The 20,259-nt window shown below is 39.8% G+C and overlaps 1 protein-coding gene across 5 annotated transcripts in view; it reads left to right on the top strand.

Annotated features, from left to right (window-relative positions):
• The first annotated feature begins 11,348 nt into the window (after positions 1-11,348).
• Positions 11,349-20,259, top strand: part of RAB28 (RAB28, member RAS oncogene family) — a 62,200-nt gene continuing 53,289 nt past the window's right edge. The window contains exons 1-2 of one of the 5 annotated variants that reach the window (XM_069014429.1): positions 11,349-11,628; positions 19,273-19,369. In XM_069014429.1, the coding sequence (XP_068870530.1) occupies positions 11,551-11,628; positions 19,273-19,369 (175 nt within the window). In that variant the 5' untranslated portion in view covers positions 11,349-11,550. Of the gene's footprint in view, positions 11,629-13,044; positions 13,181-19,272; positions 19,370-20,259 lie in introns of those variants that run through there. The other 4 variants (XM_069014428.1, XM_069014430.1, XM_069014427.1 and 1 more) reach the window with 4 other exon arrangements.

A 20,259-nucleotide genomic window follows, 5' to 3' on the forward strand; every position in this document is an offset into this window, starting at 1 on the left:
GATGTGCTCCAGCAGTCACAGATACATACTGTCTGTGTCTGTCTGTCTATGGGTGTACATTTGTCCATTTAAAAGGAACACTAGCAACTCAAATATCATATTTCCTTTGAAAAACATGTATTCTAGTTACAAGTAAGAATAGAAAATCACTTAAAACATTTCAAATTGTGTTGAATGGTGAGAAGGATTAAAGAGACACCACATCTAATTCTAAGTCTGAATCTCAATTCTCATAGAAGTCTAGATTTTTTAATAGTATTTCTTTAAGTCTATGTAATAAGCTGAGTAAGCTCTCAATTAATTGAATATATTGTCAAACTGACTATTGAGTGTGTTATTAACTGGCAAGAATTTTACCTAAGTAAAGTAAGGTAAAAACAACAGAAATGGATCCATTATAAGATGTTAAAAGTATATGTGTTGGAATTCTCAGGAAACAGAAAATAGTACATAATCTTTCACTAGTAATAATTGCATGTTCTCAAAACCTTAATTGCAACCTTAATTTCTTCTTGGTCTACTTGAGTACAGAATTAGATATGCAAATTCTGTCACAGTTTTCGTTCAGTTTTTCCTGGTGTGCTTCTCTTAACTCTCTCTTCCTTAGTATTCTATATTTATCATGTTGCTAATACATCTCTATGGTTTGGCTCGACGTAGATCTGAGATAATCATGACACAAAGCTACTTCATCTCCATCAGAACCACCTACAGTTTTGGCATCAGTAGTAGAATTGCCCTCAAGACGTAAAGTTTACTGGGAAGAAATTTATTTGGAAGCACATAAGCTAGTGTTGAGGAAAAACAGTTTGAGTGAGTCACAACTTTTGCTACCACATCAGAAGAAAATTGATACAAAGTAGGGGTTTGAAAATCAGTTACCCCAGAGATGTAATTCTACTGCTCAAATTCCCATATGGAAAATTGGGAGCTAGTTCTGATTTTAGTTTGTCATGTGCAATAAGAAAGATGTACAGAAAAACCAGCAGAAATATTAGCTCTTTGTCATTCCAGCTGAGACACATTGACACTGAGAACTTGACTGTGCTAAATTATATAAATAATGCCTAAGAAAGCATGTTTATTAGAGCTACGACAGGTCAGCTAATGAATTGGACTGTGGCGCCCAGCTCCCAGCCAGGACGTGAGCGCTCCAGTTTGCTGGATGTCACAGCACCTGAAGCAGCTGGAGGGACTTGTATCCAGCCTGATTGCTCAAGTCATGGCTCAGGTTGCTGATGAAGATGAGCTCAGGTGAGGCTGTGGTGTGGGTGAGGTGTGGGTGCACGTTCATTGCTGCCAATGGTGGTAGCAAACCATGGAGGGGGTGTGGATGGTGACATCCTGAACTGCTGCAGCTGTTGGGTCCCGAGCACAGTCAGAGCCCTCTGCCACAGCGGGTACTGACACACATGCCTGTTGGGCACAGAAGACATTTCAAAGCTGATTAAGATGTTACATTAAACTATTCAGATGGGGATCATTTTCTGGAGAAGCACACTAGGGTAGTTAGTGCTTTGCCTTTATTTGCTGACATGGCAATGAAGTGGCACAGCTGATAGCTGGCTGGTTGGTTTGTGGAGGAAACACTAGGCTTCATCCTCTCGAGTACTGTATCTTATATAGACTCTAACAACAGGACATAGCTGAGTTGGAAGATACTAAATGACGCTTCACAGATATTTCACACATATATAATTTTGGACTGGAATAGTTGTCTGCTCAAGAAAATCAGTCTTGGGTGTCTGCAGTCAGTGCAAACCTACCTCTCCCATGAAAGTTTTACAGGAAAGTGTACATCAAATAACCCCAGTCTGAGCTATACACCTGACTGCATTGTTTGAATATTCACAGCAGCTAAAATCTGTAGTCAGACATGAGGATCTCAGTTCCCTAGGTGATGAACACAGGTATAGCCAATAGATCATATTTGTTCCTTAAAAATTGCATATTGCAATCTAGGGAAAAAGGAAAGCAATTTGCCACAGTCATGGGGCACAAGCAAGAAACAATGAGACAATTTTATACAATATGATAGACAACTGCACTGGATCATCAGTACCTTCCAGCTGCCAAGTACTTATAGATGAGGTTGCGCAATAGAGAAGCAGAGGAGTAGATCCTCTACAGTGACCAGTACAATAAAGTCTAGGAGTCTGGGGAACTAATTAGCTTTGAGCACTTTGAAAGCATGGTTGGCATGTGCCCCAGTGAACACAGAACTGCACTGTCATGACTATAGTATTTGCAGTTTAATGTTGGAGATAAAAGTATATTTGAAGAGGTCAAAGTAGGAAACTCTGAGCTCTTTTCTTGCTTTTGAGGCTGACAACATATGTGACTTTGAGCAGGTCATCTAGACTTGGCAAAAAGGGGATTGCAGTGGGTTTCCAATGTCAAGATTCATTCAACTCATGTGTGTGCGGTTCCTTAGATGAAGATCAATAGCGAATAGTTATTGCTGTGGAAGCTGATCATAAAAGTGTTGAAAAGGATATATTCACTATCATGGGAGCCTTAAAAAAGTATTTGCAATTAAGAATTTATTCAGAAAATTGAGTTTGTCTTCTTCTGAACTGTTCACACAGTCTTCACAGACTGATAGATTATATTATGGCTTTAATTGACATATTTCCAAGGGATTTCTTTTGGCATATAGTTCAAAGTTAAAAAGAATGTTAATAAGGACCTCTAGGCAAGTGAAAAATAGGATGCATTGCAACACAGGTTTACTTCATGTGTCATATTAATGTGACAGTTGATTTGCTGAAAGATTTTTTAGACATGGGCAATTTAGACATGGCAGTGTATTGGGTTTGCGTGTCCAGGTTTTGGTAGCGGGGGGTGTAGGAGGACATAGAGGGGTGGCTTCTCTGACAAGCTGCCAGAATCTTCCCTCATGTCCGACAGAGCCAATACCAGCCGGCTCCAAGATGGACCTGCCACTGGCCAAGCCAACAGCAACAGTGGCAGTGCCTCTAGGAGTTAAGGAGAGGGGGGGAAAAACCTGCACAAGTGCATCTGAAGAACAGAGTGAGAATATGTGAGACAAACAAACATGCACACACCAAGGTCAGTGAAGAAGGAGGGGAAGGAGGTGCTTCAAGCACCAGAGCAGAGATTTATCCCCCTGCAGTCTGTAGTGCAGACCCTGGAGAGGCAGGTGGTCTGTTGAGGTCCATGGTGGAGCAGAGATCCACCAGCAGCCCCTAGAGGACTCCATGCTGGAGCAGGCGGATCCTTGAAGGAAGCTGTGATCCTTGGAAAACCACGGTGAAGCAGAGAAAGAGTTTGAGGGGTCCTCCCCAAGACAATGTGTGATGAACTGACCATAGCCCCCATTGCTTATCCTCTTGCACCTCTTGGAGGAAGGAGTTAGAGAATTTACAAGTGAAGATGAGCCTGGGAAAAAAGGGAGGGGTGATGGAAAGGTGTTTTAAGTTTTGGGTTTATTTCTTTTTCCTACTCTGATTTGATTGGTAATAAATAAAACTAATTTCCCCAAGTCAAGTTGGTTTTGCCCATGACTGTAGTTGGTGAGAGATTTCTCCCTGCCCTTATCTCAATCCATGAACCTTTCATTGTATTTTCTCTCCCCATGGCAGCTGAGGAAAGGGGTGACAGAGTGGCTTTGGTGCGCACCTGACACCCAGCCAAGGTCAACCCACCATAGGTAGATATAATCTATGTGGATTTTCATGGAGAGTAGCTACACATTAAGGCAAAAAAGTGGAAATAAGTAGATACGGTGAAGATGGGAGACTTAGATAAAGAGAAAATTATTATGATGGATGTTACTGGAAGAAGTATCAGGTTGCAGGGGGTGGGCTACCTGAGCAGTAAGTTTCAGGTGCAACATTGTGTAATGCATTTCTTAATGAGCTGCCCACAAAAAGCAGGATCAAGCTGATTAACTGGTAAGAGGATTTTGGAAAGCTACAACAGAGACTCAAGATACTGGGCCAAGAGAACTGGATAACTGTGGCCTGAAACCCTTGATGTCGTACAGCCATATAGAGTGCAAAGTCATGTACTTGGAAACTAGCAACTAAATCTTCAGGGGAAAATGAGACTTAAAAGCTAAAAGTTTAAAAGGAGAATGAGATGGCTGTTAGATCTACTGGAAATGTGATTTCTGTGTGATAAAAAGCAAATGCAATTGTTGTGCACAGTAAAAAAAGCTGGGGAAAAGGAGAAGGAAAGTGGACGTTTGAGATTGTTGCACTTGTCTTCCCAAATAGGCATGCTGAGGTTCTGCCTTCCAGGAAGCATCTAAACATCTTCCTGCTGATGGGAAGTAGAGAATTAATTCCCTTTAAAAAAAAAAATTCATTTGCTTTTGTGTGTAGCTTTGTTTCACTTATTAAACTGTCATTATCTCAACCTTCATCTCTTGATTTTGTCCTTCTGATTCTCTCCTCACTCCTGCTGAGGGAGAATGAGCAAGTGACTGGGTGGGAGCTTCTCTGTCAGGTGGGCTGTTGTGGCTTCACCCCAGCTGGCAACCAAGCCCCATGCGGCTTCTTGCACACTCCACCATCAGCAGGACTGGGGAAAGAATTGTAAGAGTAAACACACAACACAGAAAAAAACCACCAGGCTCTAGAACAAACTTCCAGGAAGAGTGGTGAGGGCAAATGGCTTGCCTACTTTTGTGATGGAACTCGATGGTTTCCTTCAGGAATTCAACAACAGGACACCAGTGATTCAGGTGAGTCCTTCCAAACATGCAGTACATGCTAGAAAACAATTTTGGATTTTCCATGTTGTTATAAAAGGAAAAAAAAAAAAAAAAAGACTTTGTTTTGAACTGGTAACAGGTCAAGACTGTGAGAAAGACAGCTTTCTCCATTATTCCAACAAGCATTGAGGTTTGGAGACAAGAAACAGGAGTTCCCAGTGATCGTCTGTGTTCATGTGGGAAATTCCAAATTTGCATGACCGTCTCAGTAGAAGGTAGATGTACTTCCTTTATAAAATAATTCTTATTCTGAAGACCCCTTGTCTTTCTGTAACTGTTGTTGTTAGCCTGGCTGTTGCTGGCCTTTATACTCTGAGTTGGATAGTGTGCTTTAGTGAGAAAAAGTGTTTACCACACTGAAGATGTGGTGTGGCTTTATTAGTAAATTCAGCTAGTGGAAAGACAAGAGAACTTGTTTGTCCATTCACACAACTGGAGAGTAGGTTTCCAATGTGTGTTTTTCATGTTAGCTGTGGCTAGAATTACTGCTCATGTCTTAAGTACTAGCCAGATGTCAGTGAGCTATTTCTCTTTCCCCAATACAGGCAAAAAGGTAGTGCCTTACACAAATTAAAGTTACTGCTGACATTTCTTTTCTCTCCCCTCCCAAGCACAGACAATGTAGGAGGAGATAGTTTCAGTGGGACCACATACCTTGGTCACTTTTGCCAGAGGGAGGATGCGGTCAGCTTTCTCTTAAACATTTAGCTTGGCCTCCACCATCTCATGCTCGGTGAACCTCACTGGTTCTGTTTTACTGGGTAGTTTGTGGGGAGCAGCTGGCTAGTGGTTCTTCCCTGTTTTATTAGGGAATGTAGTTCATAAAAGTTGCAGCCTTCAGCTTAACCATATTCCTGTGTGGAAAGTCTTGTTCACTGCAGTGTCTGGGCCACAGACGTTTACATCACTGTAATCAACAGCATTTGAAACAGTTACTCCTTAAGTGACCTTAGGTTAGCAGGATGCAAGATGGAAGAATGCCCTTCCAAAAGCAAGGATTTCCAAGTTGAGTAGGAACTGGTTTTTACATGTATAAAAACAACTCATTATTTACCATTTCCACTCAGTGGTCTGTCTAGTCAGCCACATTAATCAGAGTTTCACTCAAGGCACAGTCATCAGGCATTGCAGAAGAAAACACTGTCTGGTAAAGACATTAGAGATGATACTAATGAAGAAGAAACAGTTTGGGCTTTATTTGCAAATCTGTAGTGCAATTAAAACCAACAGCTGCTTTCTACTCTGCTCCAGAGATGGGTGGCAAAATCAACATTATAATGGAAGTAAATATGTTTTCTTTTTAAATGCACACTCCACTTTTGTGGCAACAATTTTATTTTTCTTTTCAAGGACACTTTTCTCATTCAAACAAATGTAATGTCAATTTCCACCTTGAAGAAGAGGAGCATCTACAGATCCCAGCTACAGAGACTGGAAATAGAAAAACTGGTGTGAATGAAACTCAAAAGAGAATGAGTATTGTTGTGTAATCACGGGAAGAAAAAGCAGAACAAAAATTAAAAGAATGTCTTGTATTGGTAACAGGGGACACAGTTCATGTCAATCACTCTGAGAAATGTGTTGTTTCCATCAAGCGCTGTAAGGACAGCACAGATGACTCGGTAGCTAATGACCCTGCATTCCTAAAGAGGATGGCAAAAAGGTTGAAGGCTCTCACACATGCTATTCCTTTTACTCTCAGCGCAGATTCCACCTCATTCAGCTTGATTCATTCTTTTTCTCAGAGATTGGGAGAAGCATACATCTATTTCCTATGTAGGTAATATTTTTTGGTGCTTTTGTAGATACTTGCATGAAGGGAATGCAACCTCATAGAATGTTCTAAAAAAACCTCTCCTACATTCACAGAGTTCTAGTTTGCATTTGTACAGTTTGCATTTGCAAACATGGTTGACTGTGTATGCCACAGTTGTTTAGTCAGGGCAACTTAAGGGGGCAAAGGAACCAAAACTGGAACTGTGCTATTTCTTCTTCAAACTGAAATGAATTACCAAAAATGGTTTTCTAATTAAACTGGAACAAAATGACAGGAGAAAAAAAAAAGAGTATTTCTGACTGCCAGCTCAAAACGTGAGCCGAAATGAAAAACAATGGCTTGCACTGAAAAAATGCAACCAGGGGTTTGTTGGGGAAAATGTGAAGGAGGCAACGAGTGACATCCAAGAGCAACATAAAAATTCACCGGTGCCAGGAAGGAAAGTTCCTTTTGACCCAGATGAGGAGTGAGCTGAGTACCTCGCTATGTCTCCTGAGATGGAGGAAGATGTTGCACAGAAGATGTGGACCAAGAAGAGTGAATACTAAAAACTCCCACACTTGTCTCTGACCCTCAGAAATTCCCACAGATTTCCCCTTCCAGCCCTTCTTCCTCACCTACATAAAAGCTCTGACTGCTCCACCACTGCCTGTCTCCTCTCCTAAACACCTCTGGCCCCTCCTGTCACACTCTATTACTTCTGTCTCCCCAAAACTCATTCAGCAGTTGCAGTGACTCCACTTAGGGAGAGTTACCAAGCCTTCAAATAGTCAAGCCTTTGCAACTAGAACTGAACTGAAACAACTTCAGTGATACCCTGAAGAACCAAAATAAGTAAAGACATTTATTAAACTCACTGCCCAGCTGATAAAGGTGGTAATGGCATAGAGCAGCAGCAACAAACAATCTTACAGACTCTTCAAAGTCCTCAAGTTAAAGTCTTTGTAACTTAAATATAAGTCTTCTGGGTTTACTTTTCTCAGCAACCTTCCATGGACTCCTGAGAGGTGTTTTCAAATGCCCACAGCTCTACTGATCAAGAACTATTGAAATGAGGGGAATTGAAATGAAGTCACATAGCTGTTTCCTCACTTTTTTTGAAATACAGATATAGAAAACTATCTAAACCATTTGTTTCACATATTAAGAAGTCGATTTAACTCAGAAGAAAATGGCCAAGTAAAGTAATAGGCCAAAATTTGACAGAGAATGAGGATGCAATTACTTTCTTCTTTGTAGCCTTAATGAAATATGGGAATTTAAAAATTGTTGTCATCTCAGTTATTATTCATAACATTCTCAATTACCAGTCGATTAGCAGTGAATTTTCATCGTAAAGAAATAATATAAAGTATATAGAAAGGATAATAAAAAACCAAAAAGAGCAACTATCAAAATAGAGACAGAATGTCAGATAAACAATACATATTTATTTAACAATATATATTTATTTTTCACTGAAAAGTGACCCAGGCACTTTTTAGTGAAAACTCGATTCAAAGTAACTGCTCAAGTATTTTTTTCTTAGTATTTTAAAGAGGCATAAGTCTCAAATTATTTGTACACTGCCATCAATGATTCTTTTTTTACAGCAGTGTTCCGTTTATTAATTCCAGTGTTTTTCAACACACTTCATATATTTCCTTTAACTGTGAAGTATCAAACAGTTCAAGACTAGCTTCATTTCATCTGCTATCCATATTTAGTAAAGAAGGCAATGACAAAACTAGTTCAATTTGAAAGCCTCCCAGAGGGGATTGTGTTGGTAGCAAAAATTTGTATCACTCTACATAAAATTACACCACACTGTTAATGCACTTGCTGAACATTGCCGGCAAGATGTGTAAAGATTTGCAGTCAGATTGTTTGCCCTGTTATGCTAGTAAAGTTAAATAATGGTAAACAACACTCTTTGGTAGTATTATTGCTGAAGCATTAACTCCACCAGGCAGCTTTTTCTTGTACACTGATCTTTTATATAATAAAAAAGGATTTTAGTACACTCCTGTCATTCATAGACTTATGCAGGGAGGTTTTGGGGGGCTGAGTTGTCCATTTGCATTACTATCTCCTGGGGTAGTTTCCATTAATTTTTCTTGGTAGTCAACAGCAAGCACACATGTTTATCCACACCAAGTATTCATTGTATTTCCAAAATTATTCTTTAGTATCTAAGTGCTTATTTAAATAGATCAGATAAACAGGGTCAAGACAAATCTAAGCCCATGAAGATGAAACAGCTTTTTCTATATTGCACGTTCATTTAGATGATGATGATGCTAACTTTTAATAAGCTTGGGTGGTTTGAGAAGGAAAAATTAATATAATTTAAGAAGTAAATTAAATTTTGGCATCTGTATTAGAACGCACACATTTCTTTGTGGTATTTCAAATGAAAATACACATAGTCTGGACACCTGGAGCACCTTGCTCTCTCATCATTCTGCTTTTGCACACACAGCTTCTCATCTTGTGGGTTAAATAGAACCTGCTTCTCCCCAAGAGCATCAGAAAGCTTTAAATTAATATTTTGTATTTTTTTTCTTAATGTGGCTGAGGCAGCATTTCAGAAATATGAGCAGTTCCACCAACATTGGTTTATCAACCAGGTGTCTGCCCTGGAGTGAGAAGTGAAGCTTTTAAATGTCTAATGCCAATTGTACAACTGTTCAGTAGGTCAGAAATCATTAAGGAAAATTCCTTAATGTTTGTCCCTATTGCTCTTCCTTCCAAGAAATGCTGTTCAGCTGAGCCCTGATGCTGATCCTGCTGAAGTGCCAAGTTAAGAGAACTTGCAGTACAATTAGGCTAAAAGATGATCTGAAGTGGAAAACAGTTAATGAATGACACGTTTAATTTGATACAAAGTATGGAGTGACAAAGGTGTGTGTCTTGTTTTCCATTAGAATTTAAAGTACTTTATGGTGTATCTCCACCCGCCCCCCTCCCTTTTTTTCCCCAGAATGTCATTGGGAAAGCATTTAGCCTCAATTGTGCAAACACATGAACACATGATTTACAAGGAACTTCTTAATCCTGCTGAGGACTGAGTAAAACAGTGTACTCGTAATATTGGAAATTTCAGACATACATTTCATAAAGAAAACCTGAAAGAGACTGAAACAGGTTTGATCTCTATGCAGGCATTATACAAAGTTGTTCTAAAAATTCTTAGCTTGTTATTGAATACAGTAAAATACATCTATATTTTAAAGAGTTCCAGCTGCCTCTGTTCAAATTGTCATAGAAATGATGCCCAAAGAATTTTTGTCACTCATACTGGAAAAATATGTCAAATAGAGGCTTGCAGAGACTTGGTACTATTGGATATCATTATTAATGACTTTTGAATAGAGAGTATAGATCTCAGAGTTCCAGATATAACCAAGTTAGGATGGCTGGTATGCATTTTGGAGGACAAAATTATAAATAAAATTATATTATATTATAACATTTTATATATATATAATATTATATAATATTATATGACAAATGATGGAAGTAGCCTGAAACACAGAATTCAATTCAATGGGGAAAAGCAGAAAGCACTACAGTTTAACAGAAATAAAGCTTCAACATTTATGAAATGCCAATAACAAGAGAGGATTCAGAGGATTTTTTAGTAAATCAGGATTGGTATGAGTCAGCAATATCATACCGTCAGGAAAACAAACATCATACTGGGATATATAAACAGGAGTCTCGTATGTAAGACACATGAAGTAATACTTCCACTCTACTCAGTATTCCCAGGGCCTCAACAGAAGTACTGTATCCAGTTTTTGGCACAGTACTGCAAGAAAGTGGAGAGAGGCCAAAGGAAAGCAACAAGAATAATCAGAAGTCTAGAAAAGACAACCCAGGGAAAGACTGACTGGAGAGGAGTTGTTTAGTCTATGGGAAAGATGACAGGCCAAAGGGACACTGGCAGTCTTCAAGCACGGGGAAGGCTGATGCAAAAGAGGAGTCTATAGCCTGTTCTCCCCGGCCATGGTGCGTGATAAAGTAACAGTCCAAAATTCAGCTACCTCAGCTAGGTTTTCAGCCTACACTGGCGAGGGCTACCTCGGCAAATTTTCTTACTGATTGCCTATATGGATAGAAAAGTTCTGAGATTGTGTAGGAAAGTGGTGGAGTCCCTAGAACTAAGATTGCTCAGTCTGCAGTAAAGAAGGCTCCAGGGTGACCTTACTGTGGCCTTTCAGTACCTAAAGGGGGTATGAGAGCCAGAAAGTGACTTCATACAAGTGCATGTAGAGATAGAACAAGGGGGAATGGCTTTAAACCATTCTTTAAACCAAAGAGTGGAGGGTTAGATTAGATATCAAGAACCAATTCTTCACTGTGAGGATGGTTAGGCACTGGCACAGGTTGCCCAGAGAAGCTGTGGCTGCCCCATCCTCGGCAGTATTCAAGGCCAGGGTGGATGGGGCTTTGAGCAACCTGGGATAGTGGAAGGTGTCCCTGCCCATAGCAGAGGGTTTGGAACGAGATGATCTTTAAGGACCCTCTCAACACAAACCATTCAGTGACTCTACGGTTCAGTTGCCAGATTTAGTTGCCACAGCCACACCCAGCGGCTTCCCCGGGCAGCCCCACACGGGGCGGCCCCGCCCCTCCAGCGGGAGCAGCCGGGCCGCAGCCCCGCCCCGCCCCCCGTTGCTCGGTTACCGCGCCTGGCGTCACTGCGGAGCCCGAGGCACCGCGGCGTGCGCCCGCGAGCCGGGCTGAACCATCTCATGACCCTGAGGGGGCAGAAGTGGGTGTGTCCCGACGCAGACGCTGGACTTGTCGCTGTAGCTTCCGCCCGCAATCTACCGCTTTCTTCCCCTTCCCTCTGCGCTGTCGTTGGTTTCGCCCCGCGCGGGCCATAGCGACGGCGGGCGCGCCGAAGATGGCGGTGGTAGTTTGTCCGTCGCTGCCGGCTTCGTGAGCGCGGCACTCGCTCTTCCCCCTGTCCCGTCCTCGCTCCTGCACCCAGCTCCTCCCGGCTGCTCTCAGCCTCTTATTCCTCGCCGGGGCCATAGAGATCATGTCAGACTCGGAGGAGGAGGAGAGTCCAGACCGCCAGCTCAAGCTGGTGGTGCTGGGGGACGGCACCACTGGCAAGGTCAGTGCCGGCCCCGCCGGCAGCTCCTCTCCCTCGCCGCGGTGCCCCGAGCCCTTTCCCGGCCTTCCCCTTCTCGCTGCCCCTGGCTGCTGCTGAGGAAGGAGCAGCCCGCGGCGGCTTCCAGTCCGTCGCGCAGCCGCTGTCGCGATACCCGGCTGGCTGCTCCCCCTGGGCTCCAGGCCCTGCACGGGAGACGCGGGCTTCCCGCCAGTATCCGCGCCGTGCCCGGCACCCAAACCCTCTGACGGGGCTTCCGCACCCGGGGAGGCATCGTCAACAAATAGATATACACGACTGTAATCCAATTTTCTTGAGCCGTAAGAAAAGGAGCGGCGAATAACGTAATTCCTGTGGCGCTGACGGAGTTTCCCACTGATCCCCGTGCGCTGCTGATCGCGCGCTGGAGGCAGGAGTTGCTTGGCTGGAGTCGCTGGAATAGCCCAAAGTCGTTCTCGGTGGCTGCAGTGCCCCGGGCGCGGAGGGCTGGGGCCGGGACGGAGCACGTGGATTCGCGGCTCCCCTCGAAAGGACGAGCAGGGAAGGTCGCTTAGCAGGCTCTGCAGGTGCCCTTCGTTTCGGATGCAGAGCTACCAACCTCCCGAGCTGGACAGAACAGTTTGCATCTAGCGGAGTTACTATTCCAGAGTTTGAAAAGGCACTGCTGGGTCCATTTAGTTTTAGTTTGTAACTTTTGCGATTTTGTTTTTTTCCCCCTATCTATAATCACCATAATGAAACCCTGTTTATAAAAGTTTATTTATCATCAATAATCAGACAATAATCAAAACAATCAAACAATAATCCAACAAATTTCTCTTTGTAAAAGAAGTTTTGACAAGGAGAGACCAAAGAAGGCAAAAGAGGGGCTGCTTTCTTAACCATTAAAGTAGTCACTGATCTTAACTATACACTTGAACGTATCATCATATGGAGCCCAAATAATTTTGTGATACACCTGAAAATAGTAAATTTATTGTGTGCTTGAAGTATACTGTTTTTTCCTCTGTCGTTTACTTCTGAAATTATGGGGAGAAGAAATTCTGCCTGCCTCACAGTTCATCTGAAAAGTGGAAGTGTTCTTAGACTTGGTTTAAATGAGCTGCCTTAAATTAGTGAGAGTACATGTGGTTTTGCTCACTTACTTATTCAGACCTCTATAAAGAAACAAAACATTTTTTGTGTTTCTGGCAATTCTAAACCCAGTCTGAAGTGGTATTGTGTTCATCTGAGTCAGTAGATGGGCAATTCCAACCAGCTGTGTGATGAGAGCATAATAAATGCACAGGATTGACAGCTGAAGTGCTGCTTCACTGGTAGCATTTCCCAGGAGTTTTTAATTAAAACTGAAGAGTCCTTTCACTACTGCTGTTGAGCAGCTTGTGGCAAGCTCTCTCGCCAAACGTGGGTTTTCAAGCGTTCTTGAGTTTTGATGTATATTCCTGGTGGTTTCTACCTCTCTCACAGGAGCTGCCACTCACTGCATCTCCTGCTGACTCTAGGAATCTCATGCTTCCAGGGCAGGTTATTGAGCATGAACAGCAGCAATACTCTGGTGGGCTGCTTTTCCTCCTGTCCCCCCTAGATGATGCTGTAATAGAGGCACCTTCCTGCCATCCCAATGGCCTGGCAGCACACACATATGACATAACAGATTTATTGTAAGGTCTTGTGAAAACAGAGAAGCAATTGGGTCATGGAATGGGAAGATAAAATGTACCTAGTGCTATTTCAAGCACCTCAGAAGACTAAATTGTTGAGGTTCCTTTCTTGTTGGCTACTCGTTCTGCTTGTTAAAAAACGTGTGTATGTCTGTGTGTTTTCAACTTTAAATTGCCTGGCTCTCACATCTGGATCATAGCTGGTCTTTACACACATGCATACTTAAAATCTTTTACTGTGCAAGGTGTTAGTTTTTCTCTTCCTCTGTCACTCTGGGATCATGAGACTGGAGGAGTGTAGAAAATGATGGGATATATCTGAAATACTGTATCTTGTGTTTAGTACGAGGTGTTCACATTTGAATTCTGTCTTTTGCTTCCTCTTAAAAAGAAAAAAAAAATTGTTGTTGTGGGTCAGGTGGATACTTGCTTTCTGTTTTTCTCATCCATTGCTTAGAAGCAATGTGACTCTGGTCCTGTGCAAGGATTAGTGGCAGCTTAAAAACAAATCAGTGTCAGTTCAAGCTAAGGGTAGTATTTGTACTTACCCTAGCTAGGAATTGCTCTATCTGTGAGGCAAGGGAGGGAGACTGTACTTCTAATACTTTGTTTTGAGGTGATTGAATGGATAATTGGAGACCCAGAATTTTAAAGGTAGCAATAAGCACTGCTGGAGCAAACTCAAGTAGAGAAGAGTAAAAATGGAAGAAAGCATAAGAGAAGTGAGCCAGAGTAGAACCTGTAAAACTCTTAGAATAAAATAGAGATGGTAAGGTAATGGTGAACTGTGAAAAAGAAAAATTGAGGGAAGCAAGACTGGTTAGTCAGAAGATAATAGAGAATGATTTTAATGAACTAGACAAACTAAGAAAATCTAAAAAGCAATTAGAAGTGGGGACAGTGTGAGATGAAAATAAACAGCAATTATTAATAGCAGTTGTCTCTTTGATTTTGTGTATAGGAAGGGCACGTATAGACACAGCAGCCTTATGTGTCTTAAGTTTTAAATCAATCCACTCTTCCTGAGCTAAAATGATTTTCCATTAAAATAAACCAGCATTACTAGTATGGATTGAAAAAAAAATGTTATGATCCAAGTATTTCTACTCTTTTTGTGCACAGATTGGCTTAATACTGAAATATACAAGGATGCTGATTTGAGGTAGAATGCTATGGTTTGCTACTGTTGAAAAATGTTTTGGGCCTCTGGAAGCAAATCCTGGAGCTACTCATGGGAAGGGAGGTCCTGAAAAATAGGTGTGCCGAGGTTCTGTTTATTTGCTATCTGTTGTAGCTGGGACTGAAGTGTGGTAGCAGAAACATCCTACTTTTTCCTTCTGTTAACAATGGATGATGTGTCCGTTTCTCGCGCTTCACGTGTCGGAGGAAAATAACTTTAAGGGATGGGACTATGCAACTACACGAATTTATTGTTTAAAATAACAAACGCATCAGTCGAGGCGTGAGATTTTACAACACCTCCGAGTAATGGCGACTAGTCACAAGATTTAGGGTTACATCGGAATTTATAACTTTCTAATCCAATAGATACTTAAAACGACACTTTGTTTTAGATTAATGACCTATCACCTGTGGCACTTCTCACTGCAATGCAGCTATGTCTTGACCAATAACTTCTCATGTCACGTACACACAGATGTCTCTCTTATACTATCTAAATTCTTAACTTAAACTATATAAAATCACACTATTATATTTTAAAACCCTTCACCAAAACACCCAGTGTACAATTTTACTTATAATGATAGGAACACAAGTTTGTAATCCTGTTGCTTAAAGTCCACAAATCTCTGTCAATTAAGCCAGACCTAGTCTCTTCCAGGGTTGTAAATCAAAGCCTCCTTTAATTGCAGGAGTTTCTACTCCTCTGTCTCCCACAATGATGAAAATGAAAGAATGAATGCTCAAGCTGGTATGGGAGTTTGCAGGAGCTAAAACAGGCTGGCATAAAAAGTAGTATCCTGCTTACTTTAGGGTTTTTTAGGATACCAGATTTTTAAGCATTGTGGCAATTCTGAATTGTCTTGTTACAGTCAGGCTCAAAAACTTCATCGATGGTGACAAAAATATTGTTGTCACTGTTGAGTCTTGTAAATGGAAAATTGAATGAAGTGTGCTGTGCTGATTGGCCTAGCTGCATCAAATAGATCTACGTCAAATGTCAAGAAGTTATGATAATTTTCTTTTTTTCAGTGAACAAAGTTGCATCAGTAGTTAGGAGTGGGATGGAAGGACATTAGCTTGGACAGCTATGTGTTTTTATGGCAGTTAAAGCATTTCATTATTTAGCCTAGTGTTTGTTTTTATTTTGTTTGTCCTAAAATTTTTGCCACTAGGATAGGACATAACTGAGGGATGGGTGTAGCTGTGCTTGGATAATGGCATTGACATTCTAGAAGGGAGTGAGGGAAGGGATAGAGACGTGGTTTTTTGGTAAGTGGATTTTCAATTAGTGGCTGAAGTTCGTACATTGATGCAAATTCATGGCTTCAGAACTGTGCTTGCATCTAATTGAAATTTGGGTTTAGTTTTCTTTCTTCCAACTATAATATTACACTTTGCCACTGCTTTCTCAAAACTTTATTCTGTAGGACTTTACTCAAAGAGTTGTCATTGGTGGGGTTTTCTCTACAAGTTTCTGGTTGCCCTGGTGAGTAGTCATTTTCAGAGATGGCTATCATTGCTTGTTCTGTTTGACTTTCAATTTACTTCAATTTATTGATTTTTCAGTTTATTTCATAGATATTGTTTGATTTTTTTCCTATGTACTCATTATGTAGACCTTTAGGAAAGCATGTCAGCAGTTCATACCGAATTATTGACATTGAAAAACAGAAGTGAGAAGCTGTCATGCCTTTCATGTAAGGTTAAATTCCATCTTTGCATCTTTCAAAAACACCTTGCCAAATATCCTATTGTAATTTGCGCTTAGAATACTGTAACTTTTTTTTTTTTTACTGCTATCTTGGTTGCTGTATGTTAGCACCCAAAGATGTTTTCTTGTTTGAAAGGAGGGGCTCTTTAACACCAGCCTTCAATAGTGTATTGATATTTAGAATAGGATGTCGACCTTCACTTTGAAGTATTTAAGGCAAGTGTATGAACCTTCCAAACTGATGGAATTTTAGCTGGAAATTCTGCCCTGCAAGCTGGTGTCCTGGTTGTCTTAGTACAGGGGCAAAGGAGCAAGGCCTCTGTGCTATCGTACTGTTCTCTGACCCCAACATTAAGGGGTGGAATTGAATGGAACACAACCTTTCTAAAAAACAATCACTGATTACTTACTTATTTTTACAACTACAGTTCTACTGAACCATTATTTAACTTCCATTAATTCTTATATAGATTATATTCAACATATTCTCTCAGTTAAAACTGTTGAGCAAAATCTTTTATGGCAAGCATGGCAGCAAACACTTCTGGGATTTGAAGGGAATATTTGCATTGTAAAGGTACTTGGATATGCATTGACATAACTTCTTTGTTTATTGTTGTAAAGAAGTTTGGACTGTTGCTCTTAGCATTTTGTGGATAAATGCTTGTTTTGTGAATAAATAGAGGACCCTAGACTGGTAATCCAACACCTTCCTTGAGCTCTAACATTTATTAGGAAAAAATTTAAAAGGGAGTTAGTCAATGATTTTGTGCTATAAATTCCTTTACATTCAAGAGCACAGTAGAGAAAAACTGTTTAAGTGGACTTTGCCATGCTGTTGTTTACTTCCTGCTCTTATAGGTTGGCTGTTAATTGAATGTGTATCATTTATTTTTACTAACACCTGTAGAAGTCCTCAGGGAACATTGAGTATAACGGAATGATAAACTAATATTTACTGAGCCTTTAAAACAAGAAGGGAGCGGTTACTTATTTAATGAGGATCTAAATTAGTGTGTTGAAGAATATAGAATTTGATGATATAGTCAAATGATACTTGTATCTGTACTCTAGGCACTAGTTACTTTTCCAAAAAGGTACATTTCAAGAAGACTGAATGGTGTATTCATGCAGCCATCTTGTTCTCATCTACATCTTTAAGGTCATGACAGATTAAAGATAATGTCTTTGTAATCTTGATATGATAACTGTTGGGATTAAATGAATCAGTTCTACTGACTCTTCAGTACTGCAGTCTGAATCTGTATTGAATTTTATTTTGTGTATGTTGTTAGTATTACTGTCACATAGCTGAAGCACGATTCATCCTGAGGCATGATGAATCTTCTCACGATTCATCCTCTGTGGTCTTCCCCCTTTCCACAGTGATATAAATATATAAGCATACTCATGCTATTTCTAGTTTACTTGCTTTTTTCCCCATTTGTTTATTTATTTTTAATCCTCTTGGGGCTTGAGTTCAGTGAAGTAAATGAAAATGTTGCCATAAGCTATAACTGGCCTACTGGATTGTTTCCTAAACATATCTTCTGATATCATATAATTCATTATATATATGGGAGCAATAGGAATATAAATGTGATATAGAAAAATGAAAACAGTAAATCTTGTTTTATTTACTTAAAAGGAAATTTAATAGTTGAATAAATGTTTGCCTATTCATACTAGAGCTTTAATGCTGGAGCTCTGGTGATCATGTTTTAATGCAAAAAAAAAGTTTGTACATTTGACATCATTAGCCTAATTAGATCTTTGTTATAACCTTCTGTTCATAGATCTTGCCTATTCTCATATCTCAGAACTATTGGCATTATTTTGCTCTTGCATTTTTGACTTAATGTGCTCTTAACAGCAGTTTCTGATAACAGTTGGAGTAACTCATCTCTTCAGGTCTTGATGAATGGAAAACTGGCAAGAAAAAGCCCTTCTGGCCCGTTTTGAGTTTTCTCAGACAGTGTAAGGGTTTTGTTAGCCTCTTAGTATTTTTCCTTGTCTAAATAGGTAAATAAATATTTAGATTATTTTTTTGTAGTTTAATTTGTATTTATATTTACAAGTGTCATGTCAACAAGAGATTTTTAAGTGTACACTATTTTGATGTGGGTTGTATTTTATAATTTTTAATATTTAGTGTTAATTTTTTTCACAATACAAATTTCTGTATTATTTATGATTGTACCACTGTTTTCTCCTTTTCTGTTTTGTGGGCTTTTTTTGTTCTTTCCTTTTCTACCCCCACCCCCCCCGCTCCCCCCCCCCTTTTTTTTTTGTTTTTGTCTTGAATGGAGACCTTAAATTGCCACAAAATTGTTACTGGCAGAATATAAATGCCTTGCTTCAGTAGTTAATCTAGGTTAATTTTGTATCCTTTTAGCAGTATACAGTAAAAGCTTATTATTATGTCAACAGTGTATTGGTTTGCTTTCATAAATCCACAAAATACGAATTGAAGAAATAAGTTTTCAAAGTTCTACTGAAAGGAATGATTCTTTAAATATACATTCTTATATGAGTTCAGCTCTTTTTTCTGTGTGCAAGAAAGTACCCTTCCCATCTTAGAGTTCCTGTAATCCCTGATCCTGAAACTGATGTACAGAGGCAGAAATTTTGGCACAGTTAGGAGCCCCCTGCGGGATTCTGCACTGTGCAGATCTCTATTCCCTCCCAGAAAGAGGTCTGGGATCATGGTGTTCTTTACCAGGGGAGGACCCTTGTTTTGGAAATGAATGCTTTTTAAAAGTGCTAAGATCTTCAGGTACAGATAGTGTCACTTAGATTTGTGTCAGTTTGAGCATACCTTATGAAAATGTATGTAATATTTTGTTACAGGACTGTTACAGTATTTTTGAAATCAAAGCAAATACGCACCTTGCTTCTTTTTGCATAAATTAGTAGCCTTTGCCACCTCCTGTTATTATGTTGAAACTGACTGGAGTGCTTGTCAATCGAAGTCTATGAACACTGTTAGCATTCATTGATTTAAAAAGTGCTTAACTGTATTTCATACTTCTGGGTTGACATAAAGTTTATTGCTGTTTAAAATGACAATTTGATACTGTTCTGTTTTAGACATCCTTAGCTACACGTTTTGCTCAAGAAACATTTGGAAAACAGTACAAACAAACCATAGGACTGGACTTCTTCTTGAAAAGGATATTATTGCCAGGTAAGAGAATAAAAACTAACACTGAAAGGTTGGGTGGCAGCAAGACTTGCAGAAACAGATTCGTCAGAGTAATGTGTACTAAATAAGGTTAGTGCAGTGATTTTTATGGCAAAGTAAATTAAGTTGTTCAGAGAATATTTTGTTTGTACATTTTTGCCAGGTGACAAAGAGTTATGCATTTCCAACTTACGTCTCTAAGTAAAACACTGAATCCAAATAAAAGGAATGCTATCTATATTGATGAATTTTGTTAACCCTGCTTGAGTGCACTCACTTTCCATGTGGTTAGTGTAACACACAACAATGAAATGGAACTTTAAACATATTAATTGAAAAAGTATATGTATTTTGAAAGAAATACATATGTTTTTAAATGAAATACACAATTCATATTTGAGTTGTGTGAGAGAAACATAATGCAGCTATGGACTCACAGTGGTCTAATATGTGAATGCTGTTTTATGCAAGGCAGCATGAAATTGCTGGTATTTAATAGACCACTAAAATTTAGGGTCCCTTGGCACTCATAAAAATACAGTTTGGGCATTCAAGATGTTTCACTTCACGACAGGAAAGAAACTATTTAGATGCCAGTTGCAGCACACTGCATGGAAAATGCAAAGAAATAATTAAAAAAGAATAATTGCTGGTTAAGTTTGTCTCTGAACAATTGGGATTTAAAATATGTCTTTTCACTGACTTTTGTGTGCTCATATTCTAAATATGCAAGTATATAATTAAAAACATTTACTTCTGGATTCAGAAATCAGAAGTTAGAAAAAGTATATGTAATTATTAAAAGCTGTAGTGAGATTTGATAAAGTTGATGCAGGTTCTATGTTCTGTCTTCTCCTTGTGAAGGGTGGAGAGGGAAGCAAACCCAGAAATTA

This window comes from Aphelocoma coerulescens, chromosome 4 (assembly GCF_041296385.1).
Source record: "Aphelocoma coerulescens isolate FSJ_1873_10779 chromosome 4, UR_Acoe_1.0, whole genome shotgun sequence".
In the NCBI taxonomy this organism is placed as follows: Eukaryota; Metazoa; Chordata; class Aves; order Passeriformes; family Corvidae; genus Aphelocoma; species Aphelocoma coerulescens.